Source organism: Eleutherodactylus coqui, chromosome 6, assembly GCF_035609145.1.
Source record: "Eleutherodactylus coqui strain aEleCoq1 chromosome 6, aEleCoq1.hap1, whole genome shotgun sequence".
NCBI lineage: Eukaryota > Metazoa > Chordata > Amphibia > Anura > Eleutherodactylidae > Eleutherodactylus > Eleutherodactylus coqui.
Genome location: NC_089842.1, coordinates 3694112 through 3719402, shown reverse-complemented (window position 1 = coordinate 3719402; position 25291 = coordinate 3694112). Strand labels below are relative to the sequence as shown.

The window sequence follows — 25291 nt, the reverse complement described above, 5'->3', positions numbered from 1 at the left end:
TACATCGATTTATCGCTAAGGCCAAGCGGTATCACTGCTGACGGCCCATATTAGTACAATGATTAAAGGGGTTGTCCCGCGGCAGCAAGTGGGTCTATACACTTCTGTATGGCCATATTAATGCACTTTGTAATGTACATTGTGCATTAATTATGAGCCATACAGAAGTTATAAGAAGTTTTTCACTTACCTGCTCCGTTGCTGGCGTCCTCGTTTCCATGGAGCCGACTAATTTTCGCCGTCTAATGGCCAAATTAGCCGCGCTTGCGCAGTCCGGGTCTTCTTCTTTTCTCAATGGGGCCGCTCGTGCAGGATGCCGGCTCCGTGTAGCTCCGCCCCGTCACGTGCCGATTTCAGCCAATCAGGAGGCTGGAATCGGCAATGGACCGCACAGAAGCCCTGCGGTCCACCGAGGGTGAAGATCCCGGCGGCCATCTTCAGCAGGTAAGTAAGAAGTCACCAAAGCGCGGGGATTCAGGTAAGCACTCTCCAGTGTTCTTTTTTAACCCCTGCATCGGGGTTGTCTCGCGCCGAACGGGGGGGGGGGGGGGGGGGTTGAAAAAAAACAAAAAAAAACGTTTCGGCGCGGGACAACCCCTTTAATGAGTTTGGCGGTTGGGTTCCAGCTGTTTGAGTGAGAGGCAAACGCTGCAAAACCCGTCACCAGCCGTCCGTAAAGTTAAATATCCACCGTCCATCCTCTTTACATCTTCCCTCTGTGGTTTGCACCTGAGTCTTATTTTTTTGCTGTTCTGTGGCCTCAATGTCACCAGTAAGGCTGCAACCTCCCTGCAATACTGTGTATTCACGTCTGTCCACAGAGCTCTGCCCATTATGTTTCTTCTTTGTGTTATACACCGGGGAAGTTAGAGAGTCCTTCAGTGACTGCTGGCATAGCTGGGGGCAGGCCTGCCGTGACTGGTGGCGGAGCTGGGGGCAGGCCTGCCGTGACTGCTGGCATAGCTGGGGGCAGGCCTGCCGTGACTGGTGGCGGAGCTGGGGGCAGGCCTGCCGTGACTGCTGGTGGAGCGGGGGGCAGGCCTGCCGTGACTGCTGGTGGAGCTGGGGGCAGGCCTGCCGTGACTGCTGGCGGAGCTGGGGGCAGGCCTGCCGTGACTGCTGGCGGAGCTGGGGGCAGGCCTGCCGTGACTGCTGGCGGAGCTGGGGGCAGGCCTGCCGTGACTGCTGGCGGAGCTGGGGGCAGGCCTGCCGTGACTGCTGGCGGAGCTGGGGGCAGGCCTGCCGTGACTGCTGGCGGAGCTGGGGGCAGGCCTGCCGTGACTGCTGGCGGAGCTGGGGGCAGGCCTGCCGTGACTGCTGGCGGAGCTGGGGGCAGGCCTGCCGTGACTGCTGGCGGAGCTGGGGGCAGGCCTGCCGTGACTGCTGGCGGAGCTGGGGGCAGGCCTGCCGTGACTGCTGGCGGAGCTGGGGGCAGGCCTGCCGTGACTGCTGGCGGAGCTGGGGGCAGGCCTGCCGTGACTGCTAGGAGTGTGTACGAGACAGCACTTTTTACTACTAGAAGGGGGAGGAGTGACGTTACTAACTGAAGAGCTTTGCTGTGAGCCCCATAGACTAGTATAGAGATCTGCTCACCAACTTCCCTTCCAAGCAGTAGATGCTGCCATGACCCCGGTGAGCGCGCACTCCTTTCTGTATCTCGTCTTGTTCCACTTACTGTATTGTTTGTCTTTTCTTGCCCTAGTTTCCAGAGCCTTGCAAATGCAGAAACACCCGAAGCACTTATCAACATCGTCGTCCAGCAGCCCCGAGCCGGCGGACAGCAGACTGCGTTCTAGTGGTGGCTCTGTGGATGGACACGATTCTTCCTTCAGCCCTTTTTCTTCTCCTCCCCATAATAATTCTTCCGCTTACAGCTCCCCCGATGGTACGAGGGAATCGGAGGGAGGTGAGTACAAGGCTGTGTGGTACCACCATGATTCCCCGGCAGCACGCCCGCTGTCTTGGGGTCATACGGGGTCCGATCGCTCCTTCACTCCCTGTATTCAGTCACGTGCTCACCTGCACCTCAAAAACATCTCCCCAATCTAACTGTGCAGACATCAATCGCTGATCTGCTCTATTCCTGGCTGCTGTAACACCTACTGATCGCCCTCCCCTCTCCAATCCATCCTCAATGCAGCAGCCCTGCATATCTGTCTGTCCAACCATTACAACCATGCCTCTTGCCTGTGCCAGTCACTGCACCGATGCCTCCGCTCTGTGCCAGTCACTGCACCGATGCCTCCGCTCTGTGCCAGTCACTGCACCGATGCCTCCGCCCTGTGCCAGCCACTACACCAATGCCTCCGCCCTGTGCCAGCCACTGCACCGATGCCTCCGCCCTGTGCCAGCCACTGCACCGGTGCTTCCGCCCTGTGCCAGCCACTGCACCGATGCCTCCGCCCTGTGCCAGCCACTGCACCGATGCCTCCGCCCTGTGCCAGCCACTGCACCGATGCCTCCGCCCTGTGCCAGCCACTGCACCGATGCCTCCGCCCTGTGCCAGCCACTGCACCGGTGCCTCCGCCCTGTGCCAGCCACTGCACCGGTGCCTCCGCCCTGTGCCAGCCACTGCACCGGTGCCTCCGCCCTGTGCCAGCCACTGCACCGGTGCCTCCGCCCTGTGCCAGCCACTGCACCGGTGCCTCCGCCCTGTGCCAGCCACTGCACCGGTGCCTCCGCCCTGTGCCAGCCACTGCACCGGTGCCTCCGCCCTGTGCCAGCCACTGCACCGGTGCCTCCGCCCTGTGCCAGCCACTGCACCGGTGCCTCCGCCCTGTGCCAGCCACTGCACCGGTGCCTCCGCCCTGTGCCAGCCACTGCACCGGTGCCTCCGCCCTGTGCCAGCCACTGCACCGATGCCTCCGCCCTGTGCCAGCCACTGCACCGATGCCTCCGCCCTGTGCCAGCCACTGCACCGATGCCTCCGCCCTGTGCCAGCCACTGCACCGATGCCTCCGCCCTGTGCCAGCCACTGCACCGATGCCTCCGCCCTGTGCCAGCCACTGCACCGATGCCTCCGCCCTGTGCCAGCCACTGCACCGATGCCTCCGCCCTGTGCCAGCCACTGCACCGATGCCTCCGCCCGCCACTGCACCGATGCCTCCGCCCGCCACTGCACCGATGCCTCCGCCCGCCACTGCACCGATGCCTCCGCCCGCCACTGCACCGATGCCTCCGCCCGCCACTGCACCGATGCCTCCGCCCGCCACTGCACCGATGCCTCCGCCCGCCACTGCACCGATGCCTCCACCCTGTGCCAGCCACTGCACCGATGCCTCCACCCTGTGCCAGCCACTGCACCGATGCCTCCTCCCTGTGCCAGCCATTGCTTCCACCCTATGCCAGCCACTGTATTGATGCCTCCACACTGTGCCAGCCACTGCACAATGCTTCCTCCCTGTGCCAGCCACTGCACCGATGCCTCCTCCCTGTGCCAGCCATTGCTTCCACCCTATGCCAGCCACTGTATTGATGCCTCCACACTGTGCCAGCCACTGCACAGATGCTTCCTCCCTGTGTCAACTACTTCACCGATGCCTCCTCCCTGTGCCGGCCCATTGTAGAATACAATAGAACGTTATGACTGTCATCCATAATGCTCTCCACCATGCTGCACCGCCCTGTTCCTCCTCCCTCATCTCTTCCTTACTACCTGCGCTCACCTCTCTGATAATGACCTTACACTAAATTCCTCTTTAATTTGAACTTCCCACTCCCGTCTCCAAGACTTCTGCTGAGCTTCTCCAGTTCTCCGCAATGCGCTACCCCGGACAATTGTGTTGAACCCTAAAAATACAACTATTTATGGCGTCTGATTGTAACCTGTGATCTCACGCTTCACCATTTGCCCTTCTACATTCTCCCTCAGATCCTAACATCCTACAGTATCCCCCCATACACCCCAATACACCCCATATCTGTACACACAGCGGTTGGCGAGCTTTATGTTTACTACCCTATTTTTCTCTCCTAGGCATGAGATTCATCGCAGAGGGGTCTCATTTCAGCGACTCTTGTGATGGAAGTTCCCGGACTTCGGGGTCCCTCTTTGACTTCCCATCTTCTCCACTGGAACTTTTGCAAGAAGAAGTGAAGGACAATGATCGGTAGTAATGGCTGGGAATATCTTGTTGTGGGGGAGGAAACGTCTGTACGGTAGAGATTGGGGTGTACTATGAATCCCCTAAAGTGGGAGACCACAGAGACCCCTACCAATACTGAGAATGAGGGTCCCGTGCCCCCTCTCCTCACTGTGGTGGATGCCGTGATCCCACAGTTTAGCAGGAGGTTGAATGGAGCAGCGGTTGAGTGTGCACAGTGCTGCTCCATTCATCTTCCATGGGATTGCTGGAGCGGACTACTTGTATTTGGCTGTTTCCGTCAGCCTCATTGAATGGAATGGAGTGGCACGGCACCGCTTCATTCATAAAGGGGGAGGCGGGACTCGCAGTCTTGTGATTAATGGAATGACCATGGTCTTGTGGATAGGGGGGAGCAAGGTAAAATCCTGAGATAACCCCTTTAACCCCTTGAGTGGCGGGTTTCCTACCACCATGTCGTGCCCATCAGGGCAGGTTTTTTAAATGGGCCAATCATTTAATTTCAACTAATTTTGCAGTCGTGTTCCAAGAGCCATAACTTTTTCAGTTTTCCATTGACATGGCCATATGAGGGCTTGTTTTTTGCTGGAGAAGTTGTACTTTTTGATGGCATATATAATGTATTGCCTAACTTTTGTGAAAAAATTTGTAGGGAGATTAGGGAAAAAAGTAATACAAGTTAAATCGCCCTCCTTTTGCCATATCTGTAATAAAAAAAATCTAAATCACAAAAGAAAAATACATATTTGGTATCGCCGCGTCCGTGAATGTCTGATCTATCAAAATAGTGCATTATTTACCCCCCACGGTGAACGTAATCCGAAAAAAAATAAAGAATGCCAGAAATGCACTTTTTCAGTCACCCTGTCTCCCAGAAAAAATGCAATGAAAAGCGATCAAAAAGTCGTATGTATTCCAAAATGGTACCAACGTTAACTACAGGGCGTCCCGCAAACAATGAGCCCCGCTCAAGTACGTTGATGGAAAAAAGTTATTGCGCAGAAGATGCAGCAGAAAATAATTTTTAAAAATTAAATGTTTTTGAAAAAAAATCCAAGTGCTACAGTAAAAAAAAGTATAGACATTTGGCATCGCAGTAATCGCACCGACCCGTAGAATAAAGTTATCAGGTCATCTTTGTTGCAGTTTGTGCGCCGTAGAAACAAAACGCACTAAAGGATGGTGGAATGTCATTTTTCTTTCATTTTACTCCACTTAGATTTTTGTTACAGTTTTTCAGTACATTATATGGTACATTATATAGCACCATTGAAAAATATAACTCATTCCGCAAAAAACACCAAGCCCTCATACAGCGACGTCGATGGAAAAATAAAGGAGTTACGATTTTTTAAACAGGGGGAGGAAAAAAAGAAATGGGGAAAGAAGAAAAAAAGGGACCGTGTCATTAAGGGGTTAAATAATGTACTAACGTCCGTCTCTGGGTCATTACGACACACGGATACCATATGTGTAATTTTATTTTTAATTGTTCACAAAGTAAAGGGAGACAAGTGTTTTTAATTTAATTTATTTAATTTTTTAAAATAATTTTTTACTTTATTTTTATTTTTGTCCTTTTAGGGGACTTCCACAGAGATCCATCATGACTCCCTGATCACATTCCGGGGGTCCCATGGTAACAGCCCTTTACATGCTGCAGTCACATAGACTGCAGCATGTAAAGGGTTAACACAGCAGAGATCAGAAGTTTTCTCTGATCTCTGCTGTAAGAGCTGGTACCTAGTTGTCCTCTCACAGCCAAGAACCAGCTCTCCCTGCAACAGGGACCATCGGCTTGCTTCTGACAAGCCGATGGTCTCTATGGCAACCTGTAAACAAAGCAGGAGATTGCCGGCATATCGGCAATATCTTCCTGCTTCTCATTGTCCTGCTTTGTTCTCTGTGGGTCTGTGCAGGCAGAGCACACTGTCACAGCTTGTGGCATTGTGCTCTGCAGCTCCCATAGTGATACATAGCCCGGAAATCTTCCGGGCTATATCGCTATGAGCAGTGGAGCTCGTCCCGGAAAATTTCCGGGCGTGCCACTCAAGGGGTTAAGGCAGGGAGGCCACGATATAGATGTTCGGGAATAACTTATTTGTTAGTTGTCATTTGTGTGGAAACAAATTTATTTTATTTTTTCATCCACAGATTCAGTGACCACGGCACGCCAAAACCACCACGAAAGTGAGTTGTTCTGCCTTGATTGGAACTTGTTTTCTTGCATGTTCACACGTAGCAGAAATGTTACGGATTCCCCATAGCGCCGAATTCTAAAGCAAAATCTGCAACATTTCTGCATCAAAAGCAGTCAAAAGCCAGACCGTTGGTGCAGCCGCTTACAATCAGCATCCCCTCGGGGCAGCACACGGAGCAGAGCTCATCCTCACCTGGCAGCCATTAATAAGCGCCGCGGATGCCAGGTAGGTGATGCGGCCAAGGGCTTGGTAGCGGCTGAGGGCTGCTCTGTGTGCTGCGGTAAGGGGCTGTTGACTGTGAAGTGAGAGGAATGGCAGATCTGCGTCCGATTGTCAAAATACATACAGTATATAATACAATGTATTTTAAAAGAGAATCCGCAGCATTTCGGCTGCGAGTGACGAACCATTATAGACGAAGCAGAGCTAATAAAAAGCGAAAAAGTAAATGGGGAAACACATAGACACAACGTTGGTGATTACCAGTCTAGACGTCACATTAAGTATATCACCGCTATCTCCTCCTATTCTACAGTCTAGTAAAGGGGCAGCCTGGTATACATTCTGCTTTTACAGTCATGTACACTTCATACTCGCTGCTCCCCACATGTCCCCTGCCGACAGCTCTGGTTCTCCTCACTGACATGCCTACAGGCTGCAGCAGCGTGTTTACAGAACATCACAGGCTGCTGCAGCCTGTACACAAGACATTAGCAAGGCCTGGAGCTGTCGGCGAGGGGCGCGCCAGGAGAGGCCAGTATGACCTGCTTTATGTTTAATATGGGGAATGGCGAAAACTTTTGTCGGGCGACCCTTTAAAGTCGGCAGCTTGGTGACCGACTACTTCTAATAGAACTCGGTTATGCTCTGGACCCGCCTGTTGTGACAAAGAAGTGAAATGTGTTTATTACTAAAATGGCAACAAACTGACGCCAAATGTAAGTGCTGAATACTAAAATTATAACTGATCACATAATACAAGTGATCCTAAACTTAACCAAAAGGATCTGCACCCACCTGCTTTACCACTGCGCCCAGATGCCACCTAGATGCCAGGTCAGGGAGACGGGCCTAAAACCTTGTTGAAGTTTGAGGTTTTGAGCAGTAATGGCGGCATCAGTCATGAAGTCACGTGTCTTCCCATCGTGTGCGCACACGTATGTAGTCTGTGGGATGAATGGAGCAGCAGTTTTGTGGGCCGACGCCATCAGAGTGCTGAAGAAGGCAAGTATGAGAGGCATCTCCGGACTCGGCGCTCAAGTTTTATTACCTTTATTTTTGAAAGAATAGGAAAAACTTTTTTCTCTTATCTTTCTCCTTTTTTTGTTATCATCCCCAAAGGGTACTTGAACTTGCGATCGTTTGATCGCTCATACAGTATAATGTAATACCATAGTGTTACATTCTAGAGTATTCTGATGGCTTGTTAGGCATTCATTCCTGGAAGCCCTGGGCTACAATGACAACCAAACGGCCCCCTGCGATCTTATTGTGAGGGGGCCGATCAGGACTCTCCAACGCCTATTGGGGGATTTAAATGCCACCGTCGGGATTGACAGCAGCATTTCTTAGGGTTATTACCTGTGATCAGCGTGAGCGCTGATTGCGGCTGTTGCAGACAGCTAGCACCTGCCTTGTATGCAGCGAGATACCCTCCTGATCCCGCTATATACAAACCCTGCGCCCAAAACAGATAACTGTACATCCTTCTCGGTCGAAGGGGTTAAGTATTGCAAATACTTGGCGCTCCCGCCGCTGTCACATGGGCTCCGTGCTGTGGATGATGCCGCCATCTGTCTCACTCGTCCCTAAAGAGTGCCGGCGTCTTCTGAAATGTGTCCCATGTTTCCATCTATTCCCAAAAATAGAACTGGGAGAGCTTGGAACCTGAACGCTCCATCGCTGCGGCGGACGTACACTACAAGTACTGACTCTCCTTCTGACTCCATCTTTCAGGTTGGACAGCTTGGGCTTTGGAGACACTCAGAGCGATGATGAACACCATGATCAAGACCTGGAGATGGATCCCCCCAACTGGCAGCAGCTGGTCAGCAGAGACGTCTTACAGGGACTGAAGCCACATGAGATCAAACAGCAAGAAGTCATCCATGGTAAGAATGTCCCCAGGGGCTGTGAGCCCAGCAGGGGGCGTAAGGACACCATGACAGCTCAAGCCGTCCGTTACATGACTCTGGGGGTCTGTGATGTGCGCTCTCCTTCCTGCCGCGCTGTTTGACTTATGCACCTTCTGTATCCCTCTTGATGGGTAACTCCTGACCGGTACAGCCGCTAGTGTACGGCACACGGCTGCGCCACACAATCAATGCCCTGACCGCACATAATGTCTTCTGTTTTATGTGGAAGTGCAGTTTTATGCTGCATTAAACAGTTAGACGGTTACGGCCGAGATATGAAACAGAAAATGAAAATTCCCGCATAATGCTTCCCTAGAGCAGAATATATGCAGCATCGTGATTTAACAGCAGCCAAAATAATGTCACACCGCAGCGGCGCACATCCAGCAGTCTAGACGCAGCGCTGCTCTCTGCGGAGGATGCAGTTGGCGGATGTTGTCCTCAAGTTTTGATCAGGCTGGACAACTGTGGACTATTTAATGGTTGTGAGATCAGTAGACATTAGGTGTTTCTTCATCACTGCCCTCTGGACATCCTCGGAGCGCAGCAACCGCACTTGGCGCCCCTCAGTTATATAGAGCCAGATGTTGGCGCCCTTAGTTATATAGAGCCAGATGTTGGCACCCCTCAGTTATATAGAGCCAGATGTTGGCTCCCCTTAGGTATATAGAGCCAGATGTTGGCACCCCTCAGTTATATAGAGCCAGATGTTGGCGCCCCTCGGTTATATAGGGCCAGATGTTGGCTCCCCTCGGTTATATAGAGCCAGATGTTGGCTCCCCTCGGTTATATAGAGCCAGATGTTGGCTCCCCTCGGTTATATAGAGCGAGATGTTGGCGCCCCTCGGTTATATAGAGCGAGATGTTGGCGCCCCTCGGTTATATAGAGCGAGATGTTGGCGCCCCTCGGTTATATAGAGCGAGATGTTGGCGCCCCTCGGTTATATAGAGCGAGATGTTGGCGCCCCTCGGTTATATAGAGCGAGATGTTGGCGCCCCTCGGTTATATAGAGCGAGATGTTGGCGCCCCTCGTTTATATAGAGCGAGATGTTGGCGCCCCTCGGTTATATAGAGCGAGATGTTGGCGCCCCTCGGTTATATAGAGCGAGATGTTGGCGCCCCTCGGTTATATAGAGCGAGATGTTGGCGCCCCTCGGTTATATAGAGCGAGATGTTGGCGCCCCTCGGTTATATAGAGCGAGATGTTGGCGCCCCTCGGTTATATAGAGCGAGATGTTGGCGCCCCTCGGTTATATAGAGCGAGATGTTGGCGCCCCTCGGTTATATAGAGCGAGATGTTGGCGCCCCTCGGTTATATAGAGCCAGATGTTGGCGCCCCTCGGTTATATAGAGCCAGATGTTGGCGCCCCTCGGTTATATAGAGCCAGATGTTGGCGCCCCTCGGTTATATAGAGCCAGATGTTGGCGCCCCTCGGTTATATAGAGCGAGATGTTGGCGCCCCTCGGTTATATAGAGCCAGATGTTGGCGCCCCTTAGTTATATTGAGCCAGATGTTGGCGCCCCTCGGTTATATAGAGCCAGATGTTGGGGCCCCTTAGTTATATAGAGCGAGATGTTGGCACCCCTTAGTTATATAGGGCCAGATGTTGGCGCCCCCCCCCCCCCTCCCCCCCCCGGTATATAGAGCCAGATTTTGGCGCCCCTTAGTTTATATAGAGGCAGATGTTGGCGCCCCTCGGTTATATAGAGCGAGATGTTGGCGCCCCTCGGTTATATAGAGCGAGATGTTGGCGCCCCTCGGTTATATAGAGCGAGATGTTGGCGCCCCTCGGTTATATGGAGCGAGATGTTGGCGCCCCTCGGTTATATAGAGCGAGATGTTGGCGCCCCTCGGTTATATAGAGCGAGATGTTGGCGCCCCTCGGTTATATAGAGCGAGATGTTGGCGCCCCTCGGTTATATAGAGCGAGATGTTGGCGCCCCTCGGTTATATAGAGCGAGATGTTGGCGCCCCTCGGTTATATAGAGCGAGATGTTGGCGCCCCTCGGTTATATAGAGCCAGATGTTGGCGCCCCTCGGTTATATAGAGCCAGATGTTGGCGCCCCTCGGTTATATAGAGCCAGATGTTGGCGCCCCTCGGTTATATAGAGCCAGATGTTGGCGCCCCTCGGTTATATAGAGCCAGATGTTGGCGCCCCTCGGTTATATAGAGCCAGATGTTGGCGCCCCTCGGTTATATAGAGCCAGATGTTGGCGCCCCTCGGTTATATAGAGCCAGATGTTGGCGCCCCTCGGTTATATAGAGCCAGATGTTGGCGCCCCTCGGTTATATAGAGCCAGATGTTGGCGCCCCTCGGTTATATAGAGCCAGATGTTGGCGCCCCTCGGTTATATAGAGCCAGATGTTGGGGCCCCTCGGTTATATAGAGCGAGATGTTGGGGCCCCTCGGTTATATAGAGCCAGATGTTGGCGCCCCTTAGTTATATTGAGCCAGATGTTGGCGCCCCTTAGTTATATTGAGCCAGATGTTGGCGCCCCTTAGTTATATTGAGCCAGATGTTGGCGCCCCTCAGTTATATAGAACGAGATGTTGGGGCCCTTTGTTATATAGAGCGAGATGTTGGCACCCCTCAGTTATATAGAGCGAGATGTTGGCGCCCCTCGGTTATATAGAGCGAGATGTTGGCGCCCCTCGGTTATATAGAGCGAGATGTTGGCGCCCCTCGGTTATATAGAGCGAGATGTTGGCGCCCCTCGGTTATATAGAGCGAGATGTTGGCGCCCCTCGGTTATATAGAGCGAGATGTTGGCGCACCTCGGTTATATAGAGCGAGATGTTGGCGCCCCTCGGTTATTTAGAGCGAGTTGTTGGCGCCCCTTAGTAATATAGAGCCAGATGTTGGCACCCCTCAGTTATATAGAGCGAGATGTTGGCGCCCCTTAGTTATATAGAGCGAGATGTTGGCGCCCCTTAGTAATATAGAGCCAGATGTTGGCGTCCCTCAGTTATATAGAGCGAGATGTTGGCGCCCCTCAGTAATATAGAGCCAGATGTTGGCGCCCCTCGGTTATATAGAGCGAGATGTTGGCGCTCCTCAATTATATAGAGCGAGATGTTGGCGCCCCTTAGTAATATAGAGCCAGATGTTGGGGCCCCTCGGTTATATAGAGCGAGATGTTGGCGCCCCTCAGTTATATAGAGCGAGATGTTGGCGCCCCTCGTCTGTATAGAGCCAGATGTTGGCGCCCCTCGTTTGTATAGAGCCAGATGTTGGCGCCCCTCGTTTGTATAGAGCCAGATGTTGGCGCCCCTCGTTTGTATAGAGGCAGATGTTGGCGCCCCTCGTTTGTATAGAGGCAGATGTTGGCGCCCCTCGTTTGTATAGAGGCAGATGTTGGCGCCCCTCGTTTGTATAGAGGCAGATGTTGGCGCCCCTCGTTTGTATATAGCCAGATGTTGGCGCCCCTCGTTTGTATAGAGGCAGATGTTGGCGCCCCTCGTTTGTATAGAGGCAGATGTTGGCGCCCCTCGTTTGTATAGAGGCAGATGTTGGCGCCCCTCGTTTGTATAGAGGCAGATGTTGGCGCCCCTCGTTTGTATAGAGGCAGATGTTGGCGCCCCTCGGTTGTATAGAGGCAGATGTTGGCGCCCCTCGGTTATATAGAGCGATATGTTGGCGCCCCTCGGTTATATAGAGCGAGATGTTGGCGCCCCTCGGTTATATAGAGCGAGATGTTGGCGCCCCTCGTTTGTATAGAGGCAGATGTTGGCGCCCCTCGTTTGTATAGAGGCAGATGTTGGCGACCCTCTGTTGTATAGAGGCAGATGTTGGCGCCCCTCGTTTGTAGAGAGGCAGATGTTGGCGCCCCTCTGTTGTAGAGAGGCAGATGTTGGCGCCCCTCTGTTGTAGAGAGGCAGATGTTGGCGCCCCTCTGTTGTAGAGAGGCAGATGTTGGCGCCCCTCGTTTGTATAGAGGCAGATGTTGGCGCCCCTCGTTTGTATAGAGGCAGATGTTGGCGCCCCTCGTTTGTATAGAGGCAGATGTTGGCACCCCTCGGTTGTATAGAGGCAGATGTTGGCGCCCCTCGGTTATATAGAGCGATATGTTGGCGCCCCTCGGTTATATAGAGCGAGATGTTGGCGCCCCTCGGTTATATAGAGCGAGATGTTGGCGCCCCTCGTTTGTATAGAGGCAGATGTTGGCGCCCCTCGTTTGTATAGAGGCAGATGTTGGCGCCCCTCTGTTGTATAGAGGCAGATGTTGGCGCCCCTCTGTTGTATAGAGGCAGATGTTGGCGCCCCTCGGTTGTAGAGAGGCAGATGTTGGCGCCCCTCGGTTGTAGAGAGGCAGATGTTGGCGCCCCTCGGTTGTAGAGAGGCAGATGTTGGCGCCCCTCGGTTGTAGAGAGGCAGATGTTGGCGCCCCTCGGTTGTAGAGAGGCAGATGTTGGCGCCCCTCGGTTGTAGAGAGGCAGATGTTGGCGCCCCTCGGTTGTAGAGAGGCAGATGTTGGCGCCCCTCGGTTGTCCGACCTCCATTACATAGCGGGCGATGGCAGTCTTTAACGTTTGCTGGGTCTCTTTAGACACTGCTTCACGTGACTGGTATTGGCGAGGATTGCTGACTTCATCATTCCTTCTCTTTCACAGAGCTGTTCTACACAGAGCGAGCGCACGTCCGCACGCTAAATGTGCTCAACCAAGTCTTCCACCAAAGAGTGATCCGAGAAAGCCTCTTAACGCCGGCCGAGACGCGAAGTGTGTTCTCCAATCTGGAGGAGATCTTGGAGCTTCATGGTGAGTAGAGCCCTTGTGTTGTGCGCGGCCACGTGGCGTGGGCACTGCTGCGGGCCCAATAATGACCAGCGTACGAGTCCGGCCTTTATTTCTGTGTGTAGATGGCCGGTGTTTACCGGGTTAACATGTCCTCTTATTCTACAATATACTATCAGTAAAGCCCCGAGTGCCGAAGAATCCCCCAGACTGTAGAGAACCATCGTCGGGGATGAAACGGGAAACTGCTGAAGCGCTTGTAGGTTGATGATCGTGATTGGTATAATCCTGCAGCCCCGCAGCCCCTCTCTGTTACCCAACAGGTCTATGCTTTTAGGATGGTGTTTCTTTCTGGTTTTCTTGTCCCTTTGCTCCAGTTATATCAGTTATTTACACATTGGTCATCGGTATTGAACGCTTCCTTAGTATATAGCGCTTTGTGGCAAAGATTTTGCCAGAATCGGCAAGCATCTGGTTCTTGGACAATATGAGCTTTAGATAATCGGTGCCAGGGCCAGTACTCTTATATCCTCCAGATATGCCATAAATGTCCGATTGGTCCCTCCTCTGGGTCACGCACTTATTCCTAAAACAAGGGCCCTTTAGTTCCTTCCGGCCTACCTCTACATTGGCTGCAGCATCCAGGCTCCAATAGGTGCGGAGCCCCCTGTGCTACAGTGCCTGTCGCCATCTTTTTGCAGCCCTCTTTAAGGGTGCCACAAGGTAGTGCCGCTCACACTGATCGTAGTGATATGTCTGCTGCGGGGATCTGTGCAGGACCTCTGGAGGTACTTGCATTTTATTAGTAGCAGCACCTGCAAAGAGGACTGCAAGAAGTAGTCCCTGAAAAATAAGTCCCCAGTTCTGCTTGGCACAGGGTGGATATCATAGGAGGCTTTGTGAACCCGCGCTGACGGTTCATCATCTAATTAGTTGCCGACGGTTCATCATCTAATTAGTTGCCGACGGTTCATCATCTAATTAGTTGCCGACGGTTCATCATCTAATTAGTCTCCGTTCTCTTTCAGTTGGACTGAAGGAACAGATGAAAGCCGTCAAAAAGCGTCATGAAAACTCCGTTATTAAGCAGATTGGTGACGATGTGTTAAGCTGGGTAAGTCCGCTGCCGCCCCGGTAACGAGCGCAGAGTCATTTACCGTCCTCCTTGCTTCCAGAGAAAAGAAAATTAATTGAAAACGTCATCTTTGTAGTTTTCTGGACCCGAAGAGGAGAAACTAAAGCAAGCAGTGGCCACTTTTTGTAGCAATCAACCCTTTGCTTTGGAGATGATAAAGTCCCGGCAGAAGAAGGACTCAAAGTTCTTAATGTTTGTCCAGGTAGGTTATGTGTAATTCTACTCATTTCATGCAACCTACTGACTCCTGCCGGTTAATATTCACAGTTCTGTTAAAGGGGTTGTCAGCAAGAGTCTGCCATCTGGGATCCCCCACCAGTCAGCTATAAGTTGGGCCTTTGCACTCGCTTGTGCACTGAGCTGATTTCTGCAGGAAGCAGACAGCTCTGTTCAAACTGTTGTGGCCAGGCTTGGTATTGCAGGCACTGAAGTGAATGGCAACTTTGCCTGCAATACCAAGCCTGGCCACTGCAGAGTAAATAGCACAGCACAAGCACAGCAGGTCTAGGCACACGAGGCAACGCAGTTTTTGTGTATAAGAAAAGTTTATTTGTTCCTGTTAGCTTATTGTAAAATATAATGGAAAATAATTTTCATTTTGAAGAAAGTTTGCTTTTGTGGTTAGGAGCTCCACTGTACATATAATCGTGTCATTAGAAGCAATCATAGTTTAGGCTCAATAACTGTTAACCATTTGTTTGTTGTCCAGATACTGTGATAATGCCACTGATCCCCCGGACACACGCACACATGTTTATGTAGGCCAACAGTAGTTTAAAGGGGTTGTCCAGGAATGGCACAGAATAGCTGCTATCTGTGCGGCCTGTGAAAACCCTCCTATTACAGGGAATGCAGACCGGAGGGGAAAGGCGGTGGGGTGCGGATGGAGCCTAACACTTCACTCTGCCCATGCATTCTCCTGCGCCGCACAGCTAGACAACTCAAGCCGAAAACTACAAATCACAGGATTCACTAAAATTATATTTTTGTGCTCAAAAATCCATTAAAAGTTCTGCCAATAGGAGGCTCCCTTTTTGTCCCTCATTCTTTGTTCATTGCCCGTCGTCAAGAGGAGACAATGGACATAGACATAAAGGAAAGTGGAGGGGGGGCGGGTTCTTAGCTAGCTTCAGTCTCATGCCGCCCATAGAAGTCTATGGGGAGCAGAGGTAAAGAAGAAGGAGCTGCAAAAGGGAGACAGAGGTAGGGAGATTCACACAGACTTGCTGCTGCACTTGTATTAGGTCTTTACTGTGTCAGAGCTATTTAAATCATATTTACACTGCTATATAATGTCCTCCCTGATGCTGTTACTTAGGAGGGCGTGCTGCAGTTAGATAGGAGAACAGGATTTCTTCGTTTCTCTGTGTACAGTGTATGGAGACATCATAGCAGCAGTCTACACCCACCAGCTCAGAGATAGAGAAGAGATTCCGCTCTCCTATGTGTACAGTGTATGGAGACATCATAGCAGCAGTCTACACCCACCAGCTCAGAGATAGAGAAGAGATCCTGCTCTCCTATGTGTACAGTGTATGGAGACATCATAGCAGCAGTCTACACCCACCAGCTCAGAGATGGAGAAGAGATCCCGCTCTCCTATGTGTACAGTGTATGGAGACATCATAGCAGCAGTCTACACCCACCAGCTCAGAGATAGAGAAGAGATTCCGCTCTCCTATGTTTACAGTGTATGGAGACATCATAGCAGCAGTCTACACCCACCAGTTCAGAGATAGAGAAGAGATCCTGCTCTCCTATGTGTACAGTGTATGGAGATATCATAGCCGCAGTCTACACCCACCAGCACAGAGATAGAGAAGAGATCCCGTTCTCCTATGTGTACAGTGTATGGAGACATCATAGCAGCAGTCTACACTCACCAGCTCAGAGATAGAGAAGAGATCCTGCTCTCCTATGTGTACAGTGTATGGAGATATCATAGCCGCAGTCTACACCCACCAGCACAGAGATAGAGAAGAGATCCCGTTCTCCTATGTGTACAGTGTATGGAGACATCATAGCAGCAGTCTACACCCACCGGCTCAGAGATGGAGAAGAGATCCTGCTCTCCTATGTGTACAGTGTATGGAGACATCATAACAGCAGTCTACATCCAGCAGCTCAGAGATAGAGAAGAGATCCTGCTCTCCTATGTGTACAGTGTATGGAGACCTCATAGCAGCAGTCTACACCCACCAGCTCAGAGATAGAGAAGAGATCCTGCTCTCCTACGTGTACAGTGTATGGAGACCTCATAGCAGCAGTCTACACCCACCAGCTCACAGATAGAGAAGAGATCCTGCTCTCCTACGTGTACAGTGTATGGAGACCTCATAGCAGCAGTCTACACCCACCAGCTCAGAGATAGAGAAGAGATCTTGCCCTCCTATGTGTACAGTGTATGGATACATCATAGCAGCAGTCTACATCCAGCAGCTCAGAGATAGAGAAGAGATCCTGCTCTCCTATGTGTACAGTGTATGGAGACCTCATAGCAGCAGTCTACACCCACCAGCTCAGAGATAGAGAAGAGATCCTGCTCTCCTACGTGTACAGTGTATGGAGACCTCATAGCAGCAGTCTACACCCACCAGCTCAGAGATAGAGAAGAGATCCTGCTCTCCTACGTGTACAGTGTATGGAGACCTCATAGCAGCAGTCTACACCCACCAGCTCAGAGATAGAGAAGAGATCTTGCCCTCCTATGTGTACAGTGTATGGATACATCATAGCAGCAGTCTACATCCAGCAGCTCAGAGATAGAGAAGAGATCCTGCTCCCCTATGTGTACAGTGTATGGAGACATCATAGCAGCAGTCTACACCCACCAGCTTAGAGATAGAGAAGAGATCCTGCTCTCCTATGTGTACAGTGTATGGAGACATCATAGTAACAGTGTACACCCACCAGCTCAGAGATAGAGAAGAGATCCTGCTCTCCTATGTGTGCAGTGTATGGAGATATCATAGCAGCAGTCTACACCCACCAGCTCAGAGATAGAGAAGAGATCCTGCTCTCCTATGTGTACAGTGTATGGAGACATCATAGCAGCAGTCTACACCCACCAGCTTAGAGATAGAGAAGAGATCCTGCTCTCCTATGTGTACAGTGTATGGAGACATCATAGTAACAGTGTACACCCACCAGCTCAGAGATAGAGAAGAGATCCTGCTCTCCTATGTGTACAGTGTATGGAGACATCATAGCAGCAGTCTACACCCACCAGCTCAGAGATAGAGAAGAGATCCTGCTCTCCTATGTGTACAGTGTATGGAGACATCATAGCAGCAGTCTACACCCGGCAGCTCACAGATAGAGAAGAGATCCTGCTCCCCTTTGTGTACAGTGTATGAGGACATCATAGCAGCAGTCTACACCCACCAGCTCACAGATAGAGAAGAGATCCTGCTCCCTATGTGTACAGTGTATGGAGACATCATAGCAGCAGTCTACACCCAGCAGCTCAGAGATAGAGAAAAGATCCTGCTCCCCTATGTGTACAGTGTATGGAGACATCATAGCAGCAGTCTACACCCAGCAGCTCAGAGATAGAGAAGAGATCCTGCTCTCCTATGTGTACAGTGTATGGATACATTGTAGCAGCCGTCTACACCCACCAGCTCAGAGATAGAGAAGAGATCCTGCTCTCCTATGTGTACAGTGTATGGAGACATCATAGCTGCAGTCTACACCCACCAGCTCAGAGATAGAGAAGAGATCCTGCTCTCCTATGTGTACAGTGTATGGAGACATCATAGCAGCAGTCTACACCCACCAGCTCAGAGATAGAGAAGAGATCCTGCTCTCCTATGTGTACAGTGTATGGAGACATCATAGCAGCAGTCTACACCCACCAGCTCAGAGATAGAGAAGAGATCCTGCTCTCCTATGTGTACAGTGTATGGAGACATCATAGCAGCAGTCTACACCCACCAGCTCAGGGATGGAGAAGAGATCCTGCTCTCCTATGTGTACAGTGTATGGAGACATCATAGCAGCAGTCTACACCCACCAGCTCAGAGATAAAGATAAGTGATCCTGCTCTCCTATGTGTACAGTGTATGGAGACATCATAGCAGCAGTCTGCACCCACCAGCTCAGAGATAGAGAAGAGATCCTGCTCTCCTATGTGTACAGTGTATGGAGATATCATAGCAGCAGTCTGCACCCACCAACTCAGAGAAGGCTGAGTTTTGGAGATAGAGCTTCCAAACAGGAATGGTGATGAATGCAGGATACAGCTCACAATGCCTAGATACGGTGTTTATTCCTCATGTACACACAGCAGATTATTCTCAGGTGGTGCGGGTACAATGTAAGGTTGTGTCATGGGTGACCTAGAACACACAGCGCAGCTATTGAATGTGGCTTTAATGTCCTCATCGCTTGTATTACGTCCGATACATGGAGTATATTATAAGGATTTCCTCGGCAGTTTCCATGCATCTGCTGTTCGCAGTTTTCTCCGCACTTTCAGCGGTCGTATCCTAATGAAGTCCTCGTCCTCCTTTATGATCTGCGGCGCAGTCTATAATTCGCGGCGGTGCAGTCAGTCATAACCATCGCCGTATAATCTATACACATAAGCTGCTTTATGAGCATAATTACCTAGTCCTGCCTCAGGTGCGGACGTCCTTCTGGAGCGTCGCCGGTGACCTTATGTGTCTCATAAAAAACATTTTAATTTTTCACAAGAAGCGAATTTCTCAGGAACGGAAGGAGATACGTGTATGTATGTGGCAGACGGCGCTGCCTGCGGATGGAGGAGACGGTAACTACAACACACCAGTCATGTTAACAATTGCCACATCTGTACATGTAGGACTGCCGGGGCGTCTATACGCGTCTGTAACTGTAGGACTGCCGGGGCGTCTACACGCGTCTGTATCTGTAGGACTGCCGGGGCGTCTATACGCGTCTGTATCTGTAGGACTGCCGGGGCGTCTATACGCATCTGTATCTGTAGGACTGCCGGGGCATCTATACGCATCTGTATCTGTAGGACTGCCGGGGCGTCTATACGCGTCTGTATCTGTAGGACTGCCGGGGCGTCTATACGCGTCTGTATCTGTAGGACTGCCGGGGCGTCTATACGCGTCTGTATCTGTAGGACTGCCGGGGCGTCTACACGCGTCTGTATCTGTAGGACTGCCGGGGCGTCTACACGCGTCTGTATCTGTAGGACTGCCGGGGCGTCTATACGCGTCTGTATCTGTAGGACTGCCGGGGCGTCTACACGCGTCTGTATCTGTAGGACTGCCGGGGCGTCTACACGCGTCTGTATCTGTAGGACTGCCGGGGCGTCTACACGCGTCTGTATCTGTAGGACTGCCGGGGCGTCTACACGCGTCTGTATCTGTAGGACTGCCGGGGCGTCTACACGCGTCTGTATCTGTAGGACTGCCGGGGCGTCTACACGCGTCTGTATCTGTAGGACTGCCGGGGGGCGTCTACACGCGTCTGTATCTGTAGGACTGCCGGGGGGGGGGGGGGGGTGTCTACACGCGTCTGTATCTGTAGGACTTCCGGGGGGCGTCTACACGTGTCTGTATATGCAGGACTACCGGGGCGTCTACACGTGTCTGTATCTGTAGGACTGCCGGGGCGTCTACACGTGTCTGTATATGCAGGACTACCGGGGCGTCTACACGCGTCTGTATCTGTAGGACTGCCGCCACGTCTACACGCGTCTGTACATGCAGGACTGCCAGGACGTCTACACGCGTCTGTATATGCAGGACTGCCGGGGCGTCTACACGTGTCTGTACATGTAGGACTGCCGGGGCGTCTAGTCACGTCTGTACATGTTGGACTGCCGGGGCGTCTAGTCACGTCTGTACATGTAGGACTACCCTCTACACCCCCTATAATTACACCTCCGTGTGTTGTAATTCCCTTTGCTCCAGTCTATCCTTTGCACTCTGTTACCTCCAGCTGTAAGTACAGTCATTGCCCACCATGTTGTTTACACCCAATGCATCGGGCCCCGTGGTGTTCGCCCACAATGCATGCGGCGTCTCTGTGGCCCCTCGGAAGCAGATCATCAGTGTGTGGGTCATACAGCATACGTGTGCGCAGTGAGATGGAGGGCTTCAGCGGACCCCGAGGACGTTAGTAGCGATGAACCATCGTTAATGATAGACGTTACAAAGATGTAGAGTTATAAACCAAATGCCCCTTTACTAGACCCCGGCCCTCTCATGATTGGCGCCCCCTGTATGGTAAGTCCCCCCGTGACCCCGGAGTGCGGCATAAAATCACATGACAAGTTTTCCACGAATCAGTTTTTTGAAACCACATTAGATGGGAAAATCCAGCGATCGGAGCGACTTCCAGCGAGGCCGGTCATTGGTGCTAGACTAGACGGGGGCTCACTGCCAACCACGTGGGGGGGGGGTTCGTGGAGAGAGTATACCAAGAATGGCGCGAGAGGGAATCCTGTGGACGGAAACCACTCATCCCTGAAAGGGGTCGGAGGAGGATGTCAGGAATCGTTCTGACCAACAGGCTGCACAGTCAGCTGAAAACAAGGCTGGGGCTCCAACTAACGTGTCCAAACGCACAACTCGCCGTTCCTCCGCACGGATGGTATAACAGCAGGCGACAAGTTCCAGCGCCATTGTGTCTAAGAGAAACAGAAAGACTCCAGCGGGCAAAAGAGCGCTAAACTTGTATCACTGAGCAGCGGAGAAACATCTCCTGGTCAGATGGGTCCAGATTTATGTTGCTGATGGGAGATCAGAATTTGGCGCAAGCAGCATGAATCGCTGACCCCTTCCTGTCAGCCGGTCAGAACATGTCAGCACCGCCATCTAATCTGCGGCAACTACAAGAAGCTTCCTGTCCGCAGGGGCCGGTATTCCTGCAGGAGGATTTCATCACCCAGTGGAGTCTACAACATGACGAATCGCTGCGGAAGGAGTCCGATGCTACTAGATGGGAGTAATAAGGGGCGGTCGGTGTTTTCTTTATATTGTTTTAAAGAATCAAGCCCCGCCGCATCGTTGGTCCGTTTATCGCATCTCTGCTGCTGCAGCCGGTTGTGTGAATACTCCGTGTACCGCAGAGCAGTCCTCCGTCCGTCCGTCCGCCCGCGGCGGTACTCGGGATCCAGCGCCTGTATCTTGTCTGAGTTACAGACTATATAGCAGTGGCCGTTTCAGTAATAACCTGCAGCAACCTTCCAAATAAAGCGCAACGACTCGGCGGCAATGGAGATAAAAGCACTCAGCGCCGCGCCGTCGCACTCCCCTCCAGCAAGCCATCAACATGAAGAGCAGAGCGTCTGCCGTCTCCGTGCAGCTAATGGCCTCTCCTCGTTGTGTTCGGTGTAGTCGCGGCTCCGGCGGCGACAATTTCCTCTTATTTATAAGATGTATGGGTATTAAACGGCTTCTTTAGTAAAAGATTACGGCTGCCTGCGCTCCCGGCGGACGGAGGGGCTCCGGGATCGGCTGCCTGCCACGCCGTATTCGCGCTCAGCTCCGCCGCGCCGGCCTCCGTAGGGTTCTGGTTTGTTAGGTTGCCTTAACACGGGCGGCTGTAGTCCAAAGAGCGAATGTAAGCGGCCGTTGTTCCATGGGAGACGCTGGTTAACCCTTTAATGAAAGATCGTTTTTGTTTTTGTGGGGTTTTTTTTCATTTTCTTTCCCTCCCCACTTTCATAAAATCCTAACCGTTTTGCGTCGCCGTCGCTGTCCGAGGGCTCGTTGTTTTGCGGAACGAGTTGTATTTTTTAGCGCTATTAGTAATTTACCTCATAATGTACTGAAAAACTTTAAATAATTAGGTGGAGTGGGATGTACAGAAAACGCAGTTCCGCCATCTTAGTCTTATTTTTACGCTATGCGCACTGCAGCAAAAATGGCCGCACAGCATTGGATGGGTCCGTGCGAGGGCGGCGATGCAGAATGCACTAATTCCAAAATAGGGGGGTCTCCTCCTGTGCCCAAAGGGGGGGGGGGTCAGACTCCTAGCAGTAGTCCTAATAGGCTGGAGGTTGGCATATTACAGTCACCATCCAATAGGTGGCGCTACAGAGGCATTGTACGGTCCTATGGCTTCTGTATTGCAGGTGGTGGCTGTTGGACCACATTGGTCTACACAGTGCACAGAAGATCACACAGATTACCAAGGGATCTCGCGCTCCGTATGAGATTACCTGTTAGAATCTACTTCAAGAGGTTTTCTGGGCAGATTCTATTAATGACGTGAAGATTGATCATCAGTAGTTAATGGCTAGGGACCCGCCGCCTGGGATCGCCGGTCATCAGCTGATCGCTCAGCCCCCGATGCAGCGAGACGGGTGTCGTCATCATAGGGGGAAGTGTCCCTCCTGTTGACATCGCTCTATTACGTTTCCAGCACCTTGGCCCCCGACCAGACGTGTAACGAGGGGCTCCCACTAAATGTAAATGATCACCTCCACATAGCGGACAGCAGACGGCTGCGCCTCCCCCATGGCCGATGAACAAACATTATTATGGACCTTTTTTCCCCTTAAACAGCTGTTTGGTGGGGGTCCCGAGCAGCAGATGACCCCCCCCCCCCCCCCGATATGGATGAGCTATTAGTTCACCAATATTACAATCCCCACAAACTCCTTTTCACTTCCAGAATCCGTACCCGCGAGTGTGAGCGCAAGTTCGAAAACGCATGTCTTTCAATTCCCTTGTTTTACTGTGAATCTTCTGCGCAAACGGCGATCGCAGAATCTGCAATTCAAATCTGTTTGTGTGAAGGGGTGTATCTGTGCTGTTAGTAAGGGGGCCGGAGCCCGAAACCCTATTAACTAACCCATTGGACGTGAGCCCTCTGATCTGCCCCTCGGCTGTGGAGAGCTAGCTGCGCAGGAAGGGCGATATCCGAGACACTTGGAGCAACATCGCACTCTGAAATCTGCAATATTTGCCTGCGAGCGCCATGCGTTCTGTGAGAACCACATCGCCCACTCGGGTTTTCATGTCAATAGAAAAGATAGAAAAATTTGGTTTGGTCCATGAAAACCCTGTGTATTCACAGACTGAAGCTGCATGCCCCTGTGTGAGAGCCTCACGGACCATCAGCCCTCTCGTAACTCCTGCAGCACGCCCATGGCTCCCCTTGCAACATCCACTGTTTGCCTGGACCTAAGTGCAGTCGCCTCGATCTCTGCGTTTTCATCTTGGCACAATTCCTCAATGCCAACACATGAGTGAGCGCTGACTGTGGAGTTGAACGATGCGGACCGGCCGGCTGGGGGAAATGTAATAAGAGCAGTCGGCCTCCCGCCTTGTGTAATATCCCAGACGGCGACGCACTAAGAGCAGTCTGCCTCTCACCTCGTGTAATGTCGCAGCCGGTGCTGCGCTACAAACGGTCAGCCTCTCACCTCGTGTAGTGTACCAGCCGGCGCCGCGCTAAAAGCAGTCGGCCTCTCACCTCGTGTAATGTACTGGCCGGCGCCGCGCCAAAAGCAGTTGGCTTTTCACCTTGTGTAATATCCCGGACGGCGCCGCGCTAAGAGCAATCGGCCTCTCACCTCGTGTAATGTCCTGGCCAGCGCTGCGCTAAGACCAGTTGGCCTCCCGCCTTGTGTAATATACCGGACGGTGCCACACTAAGAGCAGTCGGCCTCTCAACTTGTGTAATATCCTGGCCAGCGCTGCGCTAAGAGCAATCGGGCTCTCGCCTTGTGTAATGTCCCAGACGGCATCAAGCTAAGAGCAGTCGGCCTCTCACCTTGTGTAATGTCCCGGCCGCCGGCACCACGCTAAGAGCAGTCGGCCTCTCGCCTTGTGTAATGTCCCGGCCGGCACCACGCTAAGAGCAGTCGGCCTCTCACCTTGTGTAATGTCCCGGCCCACGCCACGCTAAGAGCAGTCGGCCTCTCGCCTCGTGTAATGTCCCGGCCCGCGCCACACTAAGAGCAGTCGGCCTCTCGCCTCGTGTAATGTCCCGGCCCGCGCCACACTAAGAGCAGTCGGCCTCTCGCCTCGTGTAATGTCCTGGCCCGCGCCACACTAAGAGCAGTTGGCCTCTCACCTCGTGTAATATCCTGGCCGGCGCTGCGCTAAGAGCAGTCGGCCTCTCACCTTGTGTAATGTCCCGGCCCACGCCACGCTAAGAGCAGTCGGCCTCTCACCTTGTTTAATGTCCCGGCCCGCGCCACACTAAGAGCAGTCGGCCTCTCACCTCGTGTAATGTCCCGGCCCGCGCCACACTAAGAGCAGTCGGCCTCTCACCTCGTGTAATGTCCCGGCCCGCGCCACGCTAAGAGCAGTCGGCCTCTCGCCTTGTGTAATGTCCCGGCCCGCGCCACACTAAGAGCAGTCGGCCTCTCACCTCGTGTAATGTCGCAATCGGCGCCACGCTAAGAGCAGTCGGCCTCTCACCTCGTGTAATGTCCCGGCCCGCGCCACGCTAAGAGCAGTCGGCCTCTCGCCTTGTGTAATGTCCCGGCCCGCGCCACACTAAGAGCAGTCGGCCTCTCACCTCGTGTAATGTGGCGGCCCGCGCCACACTAAGAGCAGTCGGCCTCTCGCCTTGTGTAATGTCCCGGCCCGCGCCACGCTAAGAGCAGTCGGCCTCTCGCCTTGTGTAATGTCCCGGCCCGCGCCACACTAAGAGCAGTCGGCCTCTCACCTCGTGTAATGTGGCGGCCCGCGCCACGCTAAGAGCAGTCGGCCTCTCGCCTCGTGTAATGTCCCGGCCCGCGCCACGCTAAGAGCAGTCGGCCTCTCGCCTCGTGTAATGTCCCGGCCCGCGCCACGCTAAGAGCAGTCGGCCTCTCACCTCGTGTGATGTCGCAGTCGGCGCCGCGCTAAGAGCAGTCGGCCTCTCACCTCGTGTAATGTCCCGGCCCGCGCCACGCTAAGAGCAGTCGGCCTCTCACCTCGTGTAATGTCCCGCCCGATGCCGCGCTACGAGCAGTCGGCCTCTCGCCTTGTGTAATGTCCCGGCCCGCGCCACGCTAAGAGCAGTCGGCCTCTCACC

General features: G+C 52.6%; 1 protein-coding gene across 2 annotated transcripts in view; it reads left to right on the top strand.

The window, feature by feature from the left end:
- The window catches only part of ARHGEF12 (Rho guanine nucleotide exchange factor 12), a 173335-nt gene that overhangs the window by 95392 nt on the left and 52652 nt on the right, over positions 1 to 25291 (top strand). For both annotated transcript variants that reach the window (XM_066606082.1, XM_066606080.1), the window contains 7 exons: positions 1703 to 1906; positions 3977 to 4109; positions 6258 to 6293; positions 8261 to 8415; positions 13057 to 13203; positions 14208 to 14293; positions 14391 to 14516. In XM_066606082.1, coding sequence (XP_066462179.1) covers positions 1703 to 1906; positions 3977 to 4109; positions 6258 to 6293; positions 8261 to 8415; positions 13057 to 13203; positions 14208 to 14293; positions 14391 to 14516 — 887 coding nt within the window. The remainder of the gene's footprint in view (positions 1 to 1702; positions 1907 to 3976; positions 4110 to 6257; positions 6294 to 8260; positions 8416 to 13056; positions 13204 to 14207; positions 14294 to 14390; positions 14517 to 25291) is intronic.